Raw genomic sequence first — 12,816 nt, forward strand, 5'->3', positions numbered from 1 at the left:
ATGGAGTGTATTCAATCAAGTAACAAAATGCAGTTATCACCAACTGCTGTGGTTTGGTTGATTGGCTTTTCTTAAATTACGCCTGCACTTTCACCTTGTATCACCGATGTGAGCAGACACACACAATTACTTAATGCTTCTGAGCTGTGCAATACAAAAAACACGGTCACTTTACTTTCTAGCCAATGTTCCCTTTATTTGTCTTTATTTTTCTCAAGACAAGAGTTTAGTGACTACTTGCTTTTCACGAGGCTATAAATATAAGTGTGCAGCCAGAGTACCATGGAAACATATCTATATTTGACCCTGTGAAGGCTTCTTTATTGTGTCATTTTATTCATGCCTCACCTTGGCCGAGTGATGCATTTCTGATGTAAGTGCCTCAAGAAAAGCGGTTGGCCCCCGTCCTAAACGTGCTTCATGCTGATTGAATTTGGGCACAGCCAGTTCATCTGCAGCAAAGTGATACTATTCAGAGAGACTTAGCATCTATTTCTGATCTGCCTCTCTTTGGTGAGAGGTCTTTGTCACAGATTGAGGGGGACCTCTTGCGTGCCTCTTTTTTCTCACTGCTCTGGTCTGACCCCCCCCCCCCCCCCCCCCCTCATCTTTTCCACACGTTCTCTTCATAGGAAGACACACAGAATACTAAGTGAGCAGTGTTGAGGACATTCTAACCAGATATTGATGACTGTCAGGTTGCCTCAAGTCACCCACTAGCTTTGATGTGCTGTATGTGTGTGTGTGGAGGTGTGCATATATGGTATATGTTTACTCTACATGCTTTACCATCACAAAATCAGTATGACCTCATGCAAGAAGATAATTAGTTGTTGACAAAACTAATGCAGAATAACAGCAGTAAATGTCAAAACTGCCTTGTTAGACGTCACATCCTTTTGATTCAATTATCATTATCCTCTTATCATTACAAGTAAAAAAAAAAATCACAACCTGTTTGCTCACATCAGCACTTAGCAATATTTGTTATTTGCAGATGCCCCATTATTTCCTAGTGAGTGCTGTCAAAACAGCAGCGCCGATTTATGGTAAACAAAGTCTCATCACAGCCTCTCTATCTTGATGCAATCATTGCAATAAGCAAGGGTGGAATTAACCTATTACATTTATTGCTGTTGCTTCAGTTTAGACATACGTTTGCTCACAATTTAGTATGTTTGTATAAGCTGCAACTCTCATAAGAAACATTTGATCATCTCTTCATCAGCATACATACATCCTTCACAAGCTTCGAGAGGAGATGTCGCCTTTATCAGCTGATCTCATGTTTGTTTTTTGTTTTTTTAAGTAGTCTAACTTTTTGGGAGAAAAGCAGGATGTTTAAATAAAAGTACTTGTGCTGAGCAGAAGGCTTCAGGTCAAAGTAAAGGTTACAGGAATAGCAGAGAAATCAGTAGAAAGATTACATTTTCTGTCACGGTGTCCTGAGAATTATAAATTATGTATAATTCTGCTGATAATAAGCTATTAGGATGCAACCCATCTCTGCAAGATGAGATTTGGGGATTAGTGTTTTTCTGCTGGCTCACTTGGAGGTACTTACTGGATGTGGCAATATGAGGAAGAGAACAAGACAAGGAAGCGTAAAAGAGAGTAAACCTGCTTTTCTGGACCAACCAACGGTGCATACTTCAGGGGCATTTGGCTTGGCAGAGAAATTTGGTAAATGCATCAAAGCAGATTAAAACTTCAGCCTTTTACCTTAACTTATTAAATGTCCAATGTCTTAGGGACATGTGACGGATGCAAAGACAAAAACCAGTGATGGTTTTTAAGCAAAAGATCCCCACAGCGTTTCAGGCAGGCATAAGATCACTATCCAGGCCTTCTCTATTTGTTACTTTAAGTTCCATGTCCATTTTAAATGATGCTTAAAATTCTGTGCGTTGCTTTATGGGCATGTTGATGTTGTCATTAGCAAACAGTTTCCCATGTAAACAGCTAGTCTATGAAAATCATAGAGCTGTTCATTTGGACTCATGTTTCGAGCTGATGTCCATGTTAACTCACAAAACCAATGTTTATTTAACACTTGAACCAGCTTTTGTGATCATATTCTATGGCTTTATCACCTCACCAAAGCCATGTCCATTCAAAAATAAAAAAACATGATCCATTATTATTTGGAAAAAATGATTAAAGCAGCTTTTAAAGGGCTCTTCTCAGTCCCTTCTCACTACTTTACCTCACATTCATCGTCAGAGGATGATCAGATTCTCTCAGCCTCCATTTTCGGCTCTACTGCTTTACTATGATATTTTCTACTATCAACTGCAGAACGTCACTGGCAACCACAGGGTGAATGATGTGATTGCTACAGAGGACGGACCTCAGACTCTGGTTGGCCGTTTCATGTACGGCCCCCTGGATATGGTCACGCTGACTGGAGAAAAGGTGAAAAGCAATGACATGATTGATGACCACAGATATACTTAAGTGCCTCTGAGACATACATTAATTCACGCCTGTTGACCGACCTATCACTCTTAGGTGGACATCCTGCTGATGACACAACCTCAGTCTGGCCGCTGGGTGCACTTTGACACAGAGGTGACGAACAGCAGCGGTAGAGTCACATATACAATCCCCAAGAGCAAGAAGCTCAACCTCGGAGTCTATCCTATTAAAATGGTGGTCAAGTAAGCAACCGCGCAGCATGCCTTTGAAAGACTTCTGCGTAATCAAATAGACAATGAATCGTTTCTATAAATAAGTCCTTTATCCGTGCTCTTTATTGGTACATTAGAGTGCAGTATGAAGAGCCTTGCATATTGATTGCGGATTCTCATTTCTGCTGGAATCCCTGTATTTTCCTTTCCCAAGGGGGGATCAAACAAGTGCAGAGGCCTACTTGACTGTGCTGCCAAGAGGCATGGAGTGTGTGGTCTTCAGCATCGATGGATCGTTTGCTGCCAGCGTGTCAATCATGGGAAGTGACCCTAAGGTCCGTCCCGGAGCTGTCGATGTTGTCAGGTAACAACTTCTGAGTGTGTCTCTTCTCTTCAGATTAACAAGAAAAAAGTTCAGAGGGATCATCATTCTGGTTTCATATGTGTGCTTGTGTGCACAGCAGACACTTAAAGTATTCAACCATGTCTCATTCCTAGTAATGCCCCAACTTAGGATTTAAATGTGCAACTTAAAAGCGTGTTCAATCTTCTATATTTTCATGCAAGGCACTGGCAGGACCTCGGATATCTGATCATCTACATCACAGGCCGCCCTGATATGCAGAAGCAGCGAGTGGTGTCGTGGCTCTCGCAGCACAATTTTCCTCACGGGATGATCTTTTTCTCTGAAGGCCTTGTCCATGATCCCCTGCGACAAAAGACCATCTTTCTCAGGAACCTCATACAGGAGGTAAAACTCTGAGACAAACCAGCCCTCTGACATCAATTCAGGAGTTCTTATGTAGCATGCAAAACATGTTGTTCTCTGCTCTTCAGTTACCCCAGATTTCTCTCCTCTCCTCTGCATTATTTTCTGCTTGGGTTAGTTGATTGTGCTGTATTAAAATGCCATGTGATTGTTTCCTCTCTCTCTCTCTCTCTCTCTCCAGTGTCACATTAAGATCAACTCTGCTTATGGCTCCATGAAGGACATCTCTGTTTACAACATGCTCGGCCTCAGTCCCTCACAGATTTATATTGTTGGCAGACCTTCCAAAAAGTACCAAAATCAGTGCACGGTAATTCAATATCCATTTGTGATTTTTTATCTCTTTCAGTGGTTGTATTTCAGGGTTTGTCTGCCTGCTTACTTCAGTTCAATTGTTTTTTTTCCCCCTTAACTACTTTAATCTTATAAGTATAATTTTTCTGTTTATCCAATCCTTTTATTGTGTGTTTTGTGTAGTTCCTGAGTGAGGGCTATGCAGCTCACCTCTCCACACTTCAGTTTGGCCACAGAGCCAGACCAAAGAAGTCCCCTTCGGTTCGGATGGTCCTGAGAAAAGGCTCATTCGGTCTCTCAGCAAAGCCCGACTTCCTGTGTAAGCGCACCCACCTGCGAAGAACCATGTCGGTCCAACAGCCCGACCCGCCCTGCACACCCAACCCCAAGCCTGAGCGAGCCCAGAGCCAGCCAGAGTCGGATAAGGATCACGGTGGAGGAGTAGGAGGAGGTGTGGGACAAGGCGCATGGGGACGAGCCTCCATGCATCGTGGAGACACGACTCCCTGACATCAGAAAAAAAGAGAAAGAAGGCTTGCAGGAGTATCGAACTGGAAAACACAGGGCCACGGTGAGATTTTAATTGTTTAAATGTAAAAGATTCAAACTCACTGTTTATTTTGATGTCACGTAGGCGTTTTTAGATCTCAGTTATTTGTTGTCAATTTACATGCAATGTGAAGCTGCGAGCTAACTAAAGTTTGCTAATATTAGCCTGCTAACACAATAATGCAGGCCACAGGCAATTGCAGCTTGAGCCAAGGACAATTTTGTCCACCACTTGCATTAAACTCCTTTGTCGGAACTCAAGTTGAGTGTGGTTGGAGGAGAGTGGAGGCTTCAGTATGGTGAAGGTGAAGCCAGACAGCAGTTTGTTTTGGCTTCATGCTGGTGCTCAAGGGCGACATCTACTGGATCAAAAAGTCACACATTCTGCCTTTAAATGATATTGGTTGCAAAAAATAGCCTACTTTTGGTTTAGGCTTTGAAAACACAAGATGCTATATGATTCAAATAAAGTAACCTGCGGTCTAATTTTGGCCCCGTCACCAAATAAATGTTGACATTTGCAAAGATCAGCCATTCTGCTTTTTTTCACAATAGAAAATAGTTCCTATGTTGTGGAGTGCAAACACTTTTACCTGCTGTTTAATCACGCACCGGCTCTCTCACAGGACCCATCAACAGACATTAAGAGCATGAAAGTGGTTTGTAGACGCCGTCTCGGATCACTACAACACCTGTGAAGTCATGTTTTATTGTTCCCCACTTAAGAAAAAAACAATCACTGTTGTATTAATGGCTGCAGCATTAGCGTAGCATGAATAAGTCCTCGTTGAATAATGCAGCCATTCCCCTTTTACTTTACTGTGGTGTGTGTAAAGCTTTTAAGAGCTCGAGGCTCAGCAAATCTTGTGAAGCAAATACAGATTGATTTTGCTTGCTACTGTCGAGTTCTAGCAAAGTCAATAAACGTCCATCTTGATTAGATTATAATCTGTGATGTACCCGATACATTGTGGTCTGTCAGTCACAGAAGTATTCTTTTTTTAATAACCTGAAGTCTACCAGCACAGATGAAAACATGTAAAAAAAAGACCAAAAGGAGAAATACTTTCTTTTCTGGATGATTAATATTCCTGTTGCAACCTGAATAAGAGAAGCTATTATTAGCAGCAGCTCCCTAGGAGGACTGAATGTTAATTTTCCCATGATTGTGATTATGCAAGTTTTGATGAGCTAATCCTGCATTGTCCCCTCATGCTAGTAATCCACTTATTTCTAGATTTAGATATATTGTCTGTGCAATTTCAAAAATTAGGGCTGTTTAACCAAGAGGGACTGAAGGAACAAATTTGCTGATCAAGAACATCCAAACATGAATCAGTGTGTTGACTTTTCATTCAACAAGTCCTCAAATCCCTTATTTTTCCTCTCTCTTTTCAGAGTGTCATCTCTCCCTTCTGTACATGTTTGGATCTTCTGCTGGTGTCACCCGCAGCTCAGCTTTACCGCCTGCTTTGCCCTCTTCACTTCACTTCCTGTGTGGCTCTTTTTGTGACCTGCTCGATGGATCGCGTCACTCAGTCTTTGTGCCTACATTTTTAAGCAGTTGCCTGGGACCGCGACTTTGTCTGTGAATGTCTGTGGAAGCTCAAATTGTGTCTAATTGTAAAAGAAAAGAATGTATTTCTGATTGCAGATATACTCAAATATTCCTGCATACACAAATGCAGACACATCCACACACATGATAACCGTGGCGACATGAACCCCATTGTGACTTTGAGAAACAAAATCCGACGCTGCACCTCATTATGGTGTCTTTCAGACTTCTGTGACATGACATGTGGTCATGTGGACTGACTCCTCTTTGACATCCATCCGTGTAAATACTCATTAAACATCATCCTTGTGCAAGCCTATGGACACAGAAGCACTGTGACGTAAAGGTAAAATTTTTACAGAAGCTCTGAAATCTGGAGTTCATATCAGCCGCCTCCTTCTCCATGTTTCTCCAACTGTAAAATGTCTCCCTCGCTTTATGTCTGGCCTACTACTCCTCCCAAAGCCCTTTCTCTCCCCTAAACCAGTCAGGCAGACTTTGGACAGCCACCTCAAACCAGTGCGGTCCACAGCGCTGCGGTGCACCCCGCTCGGCCGCTGAGGTCACATTTGCACTATCAAAGTTCACCACAGTGGTTCTCAATATAGCAGCAGCCCGCTTCTGAAACATAAAGTTGTGTTTGCATTTTATTGTCCATATAGTTTTTGTTTTTTTTCCTGCAGATTGTGCACTGTCGCTGCCTGTTGGTAGCTGTTACTACTGAAAAATAAAAAAAAACAAGTAGTTTGTAGGTAAGTGTTGGTATGACCAAAAAATGTTTACATAGTGATGGACACAGTTGTAAAAAGTTATCAGAGCTTTATCCACATAATTCAACTGGCAGTGCAATTTTAATGTTTTGCAGCTTTAGTTGCGTTGCTTGTTAGCCTGCAGTAAGGCTTAGTTGTACAGTACAAAAGACCCCATGAATACAGTTACATTTCCAACATTTAGTACAGCTGCATTGGAACTCAGATTTTGGATGAAATCTGATGCCGTCTTGTGCACTGAAGGTCGATTCCAGTCTTACTTTGGTCACTTTTGAAACTCTGTGCGAGTCGAACATATTTTTCTAAGAAGAAATATTGTGAGAAGAAGTATTTTCAATGTATGTTTTTGAACATTGGGTTGTCTGACTTTTTGAATTGTTTATTTTTGCCTTAAATTATTTTTGATGTTGTGTAAAGATACAAATGTATTAGATTTGTTTGACCAAAGTATAAGTTTTAACGTCATTTATTGACAGAGTGCATTTTATCTAGTTGATATTTTGCATTGACATGTTTTAGATACTGTATATTACTGTATATTTCTGTGCATGTGTGAGTGTGTGTCTTGGTATTTTTCGTGGAGTTGTGTTTACTGTGAACATGAAGACAGTTACGACAAGCTTTAGTAAACTGGGAGGCCAGTGCTAACATACCTGCATGTCACTGCAGCTCACTATTGGCGGCTTTGAGGATTGAGTGTGCATTTTTGTAGTTTTGGATTAAAGCAGTGTTTCAGAGGATTACTTAGTCCAGGTTTTATACCTGCTATAAAAGAAAAGGGGCTTATGAGTTCTAACAGTGTCTGAAAAAACTGAGAACCTGCATAAAGAGTGGAACATGCTAGCCGGGAGGAAATTGTCTTTGACTCTTTTTCTCTCCCTGCCTTGATGGTAATTAGTTCTTTAATTACAAAAATGTTTAACTCCCTGTAGTGCTGCCCCTGTAATCACAGTGCACTAATTAACATTACTTGGTAATTGTATAATATTGTAAAAAACTATAGTGGAATATTTAACTCCATTTTGTTTTGCATTTAGTTTGTTATTTCTAGAAAACTGTTATACAAGCAGCGAAATGTTCATTCCCATCAATGTATGCACACTAATCCAAGTGACTCTGTAGGTCTGTATTATAAATACTGATATATTTCTGCCATGATTATTCAAGGGAAATATTGATGCTGGGCATTTTGAGTACAGCAATGTTAGTAAATGGCAAATAAGGATCTTGTGGTTTCACCATGATTTTTTTCTGTGCATGTTAAAAAGAGTTATTGTCTATACATACATGGTGATAAATCATTCATCGATGTAATTTCAACCACCATTTGTTGAGTATTGGTACTTAAGTTTAAGATAAATATAGAAGGGTACGTTACCCTTTACTTTGACCCGTATACAAAACTGACAAGTAATTTAAATGACAAAGAAAGGACAAATTACTGTTTATTATACATTATAAAATTATTGTATGAGAGATTTAAGTAACGCAATTACTATCCTTTAAACTAAGCACTTACTACAGCTGTCAAATGAGTAGTATTCACAAAATCATGACTTAACTATTGTGAGTTGACCTAATTGGCCATTTAGTAACATTATAAATGACTTGATAAGCTTCAGTAGCCTATGTTATTTTTTGTTGTAGACTTATTACCAGTCTAATAAGTATTTGACACTGGCCTTTTAACCAATGAAAAGAAAATAATTGGTTTCGCAGCTACAACGTTTTTGTTTTGTACAGATCTCCTGTGATGATAAACATGTTAATGTGTTTATTGGACTCAGTTCGTCTCTCTTGATTGCATAAATAAAGATATTTCACAGTTGGAGAGTTTAGTTTGGTTCTAAGAGTGTCTTATTATCACTTCCACATGCTGCTCACCTCCAAAGGTAGACGCTGAATCACCTGTGATGATTTTTTTTTACTTTTGGGTAAGAAGTTTTGATGTAGGGACTGTTATATAATGTTATACAGATTTTGTCAGGATGAATGGTTCATAATTGTGTCTTTTTCGAAACTGTCAATTCTTGTACTTTTAGATGTTAGTGCTGCGTTTGACGCTGTTGATCGTGGGATCCTATTAGACAGACCACAAAAGTGGGTGGGACTGTCTGGTCCAGTTTTCAATCTACTAGAATAATGGCTTCTCTTCAACCAGAGTTAATGTGACCTGTGGGGTTCCACAGGGCTCAATTGTTGGTCCACTTGTGTTTAATTTGTAGTGAATAACACTGTAACAGATTAAATTTAAAAAGCTTTGATTTCTGCTAGACTTATTTCTAGCTCACTCACAAAGGTAGCACAAGTATTATAAAAGTTTTATGAATGAAAGTCTGTCAAAAAAGTCTGAAAGTCTGAAATAATAATAATAACTTTCATGTTGCTCGTTGAAAACAAGAGTTGACAAAGTGATTGACAACCATGCAAATCAAAACAAAAAAACAAGCAAACTAAAAGAACAAGACAAGAATATGACACGTAGTCGAGTTTTCAAAGACCATATTGTTGTTTTTTGTATTTTTAGATAGTTTCAGTTAGTAAGTTCCTGTTTTATTTTGTATACTTACCCTTGTCTCTTTGCCCCGTCCTTTCCATCTCATGTGTCAAACCGCCAACTCTCATCTGTGTCTCGTTATCCCCTGATTGTCTGTATACTTAATCACTGTGTGCCCTCCCTCATGTTGCCGGCTTGTTGTGTATTCCTCTGTGCAACCTCATTCCAGCCTTGTTTTGGATTGACCTTTTCGCCTGCCCATTTGGATTTGTCTGTTTTTGTGGATTTTCTGTTTACCAACCTGTGACCTGTTGTACAAGCTGTTTTATAAGTTCTGTCTTGAGTTTGAGTGAAAAGTCCCCTCTAAATCCTATGTTGAAACTAGTTATTTGTAACATAAATTGTATTTATGTAATATTTGGTGCACCACTGAGATGGGAAGTCGTCTTAGCTATTAACAAGTGTAATTTCCAAACTAACTAAACTATTGTTGGAGCATTCAATCAGTGGAATGCAATTTTCTATTGCAGTGTTCATTACAGTGCTGCCTCTTATACCTGAAGTCCTCCTCCTTATCATTTAGTTCGCGCGGATGAATGGTAATGTCAGTAGCAAGTCACAGAATAACCTAAATTACAAACATCTGGACAGTTTGGCTCACAGAAGAGCAGTTGAAATTATGGTTATGAAGGGAAAGCGCCCTGCTGTAATGTCCCAACAAAAACGTAATTTTGCAAACGTGGAGAATTTGCATAGATCGGACCATGCTTGTGCTGAAATAATTGGGCACATCGCCAAGCGGGACTGGGCAATGAGAAACTCATATGTGTAGCAACGGATGGCTCAGTGGTACTCTCTGGCAGAGCCAACAGATTGAGGTCAATGCATGTAGGTTATTCACCTGTTTACCTTGTATCCATGAGATATCCACACATGTCCATGTCATTTATCCATCCTTTAATCTACAGTTGCCATAAAAATACCAGCAGTTTTATCAAGTTTTATATTGCCTTGATTAATGTGAAGGTGACGAGACAACAATGACCTCTAACCTAAATCTGTAAGAAGTACTTTACATGTTCCTGCAGGCATCTGGTATAACTAGCTGGCACAGTGATTCTTAAGGCCACATTAAAACTTCAGTAGTAACATATGGGTTAAGAAAACAGGCAAACAAAATGCTCCCCTGTGAAAGGAGGGACTGCTGGTTTGTTATTCTGCAGCTTTCAAGATTAACATGGAAGAAGGCTTAAGCTGCAAATGAACTGATTGCAAGTCAAACTCCTTTTCAGGCTGATTTTAATTGTGTCTCTCTTTGGTTCCCATTTGTCCTGAAGACAAGCGTTAAAAATGCACCTTCTTTTGTCAGTTGTTATTTTGTTTGTACAAGTAACACCAGCTGATCAATATCTTCAGCAAAAAAAACAAAACCTGAGGCTTAGACTCTTTCAGTAGAGTGTACTGTTCTTAATTTGCTGTCCTCTGTTTTCACCAGGTGGTTAAGTGAGAGGCAAGCCACATGCCTTGATCAACATATTACATTACAAATTAAACAGGTTAAGGTTAAATTACTAATCTTGACCTTGGAAACAATGTGGTCCCATCACAAAATCCATTTAGTGGCTACTGTGAAATTTTGAATTGTATCATATGATCCTTAGAAAAAGAGTCAAAGATGTTCCTAGAATGATCGGACCTTAATTTAACGTCTTAGATAAAAATGATTACTTTGCCAGTTTGACTTGATGATGAAAATCACCCAGTCGGATGGAGGGGTTCAACAGTTGAAACATTGAACTTTCTAATGGCATTAATAAAGAAATGAAAAGAGAAAGAGTGAATGGGAATTCATTTTTTTGTCCTTTAGATGTTTAGGTTAGTACATGACTTGTTTCAGATTGACATAGCTCCTGTAGATTGATACAGCCAGTAATCCATTGGGGCAATTATAGACACCCAGTTCGGTCCAGTGAAAGTGCTTGTTTTGACACTGACAGTGGTTATTCTATGTGCCTGACAACATCAGAAAGCATTCCTACAGTATCAAATATGCTCTCACTCAAGATCACTTGTTCAAATATCTTAAAGGGACGAGATATTGTTACGGTTTGGGTCTGTCTCTCCTGGTTAACGGTGTATTGGAGCGCATTGGAGACAATAAGTTATCCAAATAGTGCACAACCACACGTGTCTGGGGTTTCCACAATGCTTGTCGTTTATTACAAACTACACATCATCCTTTCAAAGCCCGGTTGTAGGAGCTCGGTAAAAGGCATCTGTCCATTGTGAAAGCTCAAAACTAACTTCAAGGATGAAAACAAGGCGGCATCTAGTGACGTCGCTCCCCTAGAAACTTAGCAACATAGTGCGTCATATAGGTACATTCCACAATTTCAACGTTTACAACTGGTTGCAGCTTTGTTGTGGTAGCTGTCTTTGGCAATCTACTGGAACACCTATACATTTGAATTGACAGATCACTAACACATCTAAGTATATCATAATAATAGTGCCAAAGTTGAAAATTAAAGAAATTCCTCTATAATCCGACAACTGATCAACAACTGAAACAGCTGAGGAGCCACAACCAGGAAATACAGAAGTGATAACTGCCAGCATTTGTCTGCCTTGTTTCAGTGAGATTCTCACAGATAAGTAGATAACATCTTATCAGCCCTACACCTGCAAAACAGGGGCTTACACAAGGACACTGAAAGAGATCGAATAGGTCCACTGGTCACATACATGCAAGCCTATATACTTAACATATAACCTTATGCAAAGAGTAGATGTAAGAAAAACGACATTGCAAATTAGTTTCAAGGTAAAACTGTTTGTTTGTGTTCTCCCTGTGAGGTAAAGATATTATACAACTAGTGAGGTCAGCAATAAATACTGATGCTAGCGACTGGGTCAGTGTATTCCTGATTTCTTACTTAATTTATGCTGCCTCATAGCAGATAGCAAGAACCGTCTTTAAGATGGATCAACAGTAATTGTGAATTATTTGATGAGGTTGGTGTAGAGATTCAAATAGCAGGACTAAGAAGAAACTTTTACGAGGCGAATATTTTGTCTTGAGGAAGTTGCAAGATCCCTCATAACACTTTTGTCAAAAATGTGATTGTTCTCTGACATAGCAAACAAGTCAGGTTGCCTTGCAGCAACTCAACACTAACCATGACCTCTGCAGCGCTGCACTGCACTAACAGCTGAAGCAGCCTTTTTGTTATTCCAGAACAGCAGACCAGGCTTTAATTTGTCCTGTGATCTGGCAGGTGATTTCTGGGTGCTATACCTTTGATGAGGATTGCATTAAAAGGTGAATAGATCAACAGTCTGGATATTAATATAAGCCAGGAAGCCTGACTCTAGGCAAGATACTGTAAATGACCCTGCACACATTCTTTACCGAAGCACAGTCTGACGGCCAACAAGGAGACAGTGACAAATGTTTGTACCTAGCTAGCATGGTAACAGGTTTTGTATTTTTCCTTAACATAATGAAATTACTCAGGGCGCTGGTGGCGCAGTGGTTAGTGCACGTGCCCCATGTATGGAGGCTGTAATTTCAAGCGGGTAGCCGGGGTTCACATCCCACCTGTGGCCTACTTCCCACATGTCATTCTCCACTCTCTCTCTCCCTGATTTCCAACTCTATCCACTGTCCTATCTCTCCATTAAAGGCATAAAAAGCCCAAAAATAAATCTTTAAAAAAAACAAAAAACATTGAAATTACTCTTGCTTC

The 12,816-nt window shown here is 39.8% G+C and overlaps 1 protein-coding gene across 2 annotated transcripts in view; it reads left to right on the plus strand.

Moving 5' to 3' along the window:
• The window catches only part of pitpnm3 (PITPNM family member 3), an 80,453-nt gene extending 72,045 nt beyond the window's left edge, over positions 1 to 8,408 (plus strand). For both annotated transcript variants that reach the window (XM_061046649.1, XM_061046650.1), the window contains exons 14-20: positions 2,299 to 2,415; positions 2,512 to 2,660; positions 2,845 to 2,994; positions 3,198 to 3,381; positions 3,581 to 3,709; positions 3,877 to 4,264; positions 5,641 to 8,408. In XM_061046649.1, coding sequence (XP_060902632.1) covers positions 2,299 to 2,415; positions 2,512 to 2,660; positions 2,845 to 2,994; positions 3,198 to 3,381; positions 3,581 to 3,709; positions 3,877 to 4,203 — 1,056 coding nt within the window. In that variant the 3' untranslated portion in view covers positions 4,204 to 4,264; positions 5,641 to 8,408. The remainder of the gene's footprint in view (positions 1 to 2,298; positions 2,416 to 2,511; positions 2,661 to 2,844; positions 2,995 to 3,197; positions 3,382 to 3,580; positions 3,710 to 3,876; positions 4,265 to 5,640) is intronic.
• Positions 8,409 to 12,816: the final 4,408 nt, after the last annotated feature.

This window comes from Labrus mixtus, chromosome 9 (genome assembly GCF_963584025.1).
Source record: "Labrus mixtus chromosome 9, fLabMix1.1, whole genome shotgun sequence".
Lineage (NCBI taxonomy): Eukaryota > Metazoa > Chordata > Actinopteri > Labriformes > Labridae > Labrus > Labrus mixtus.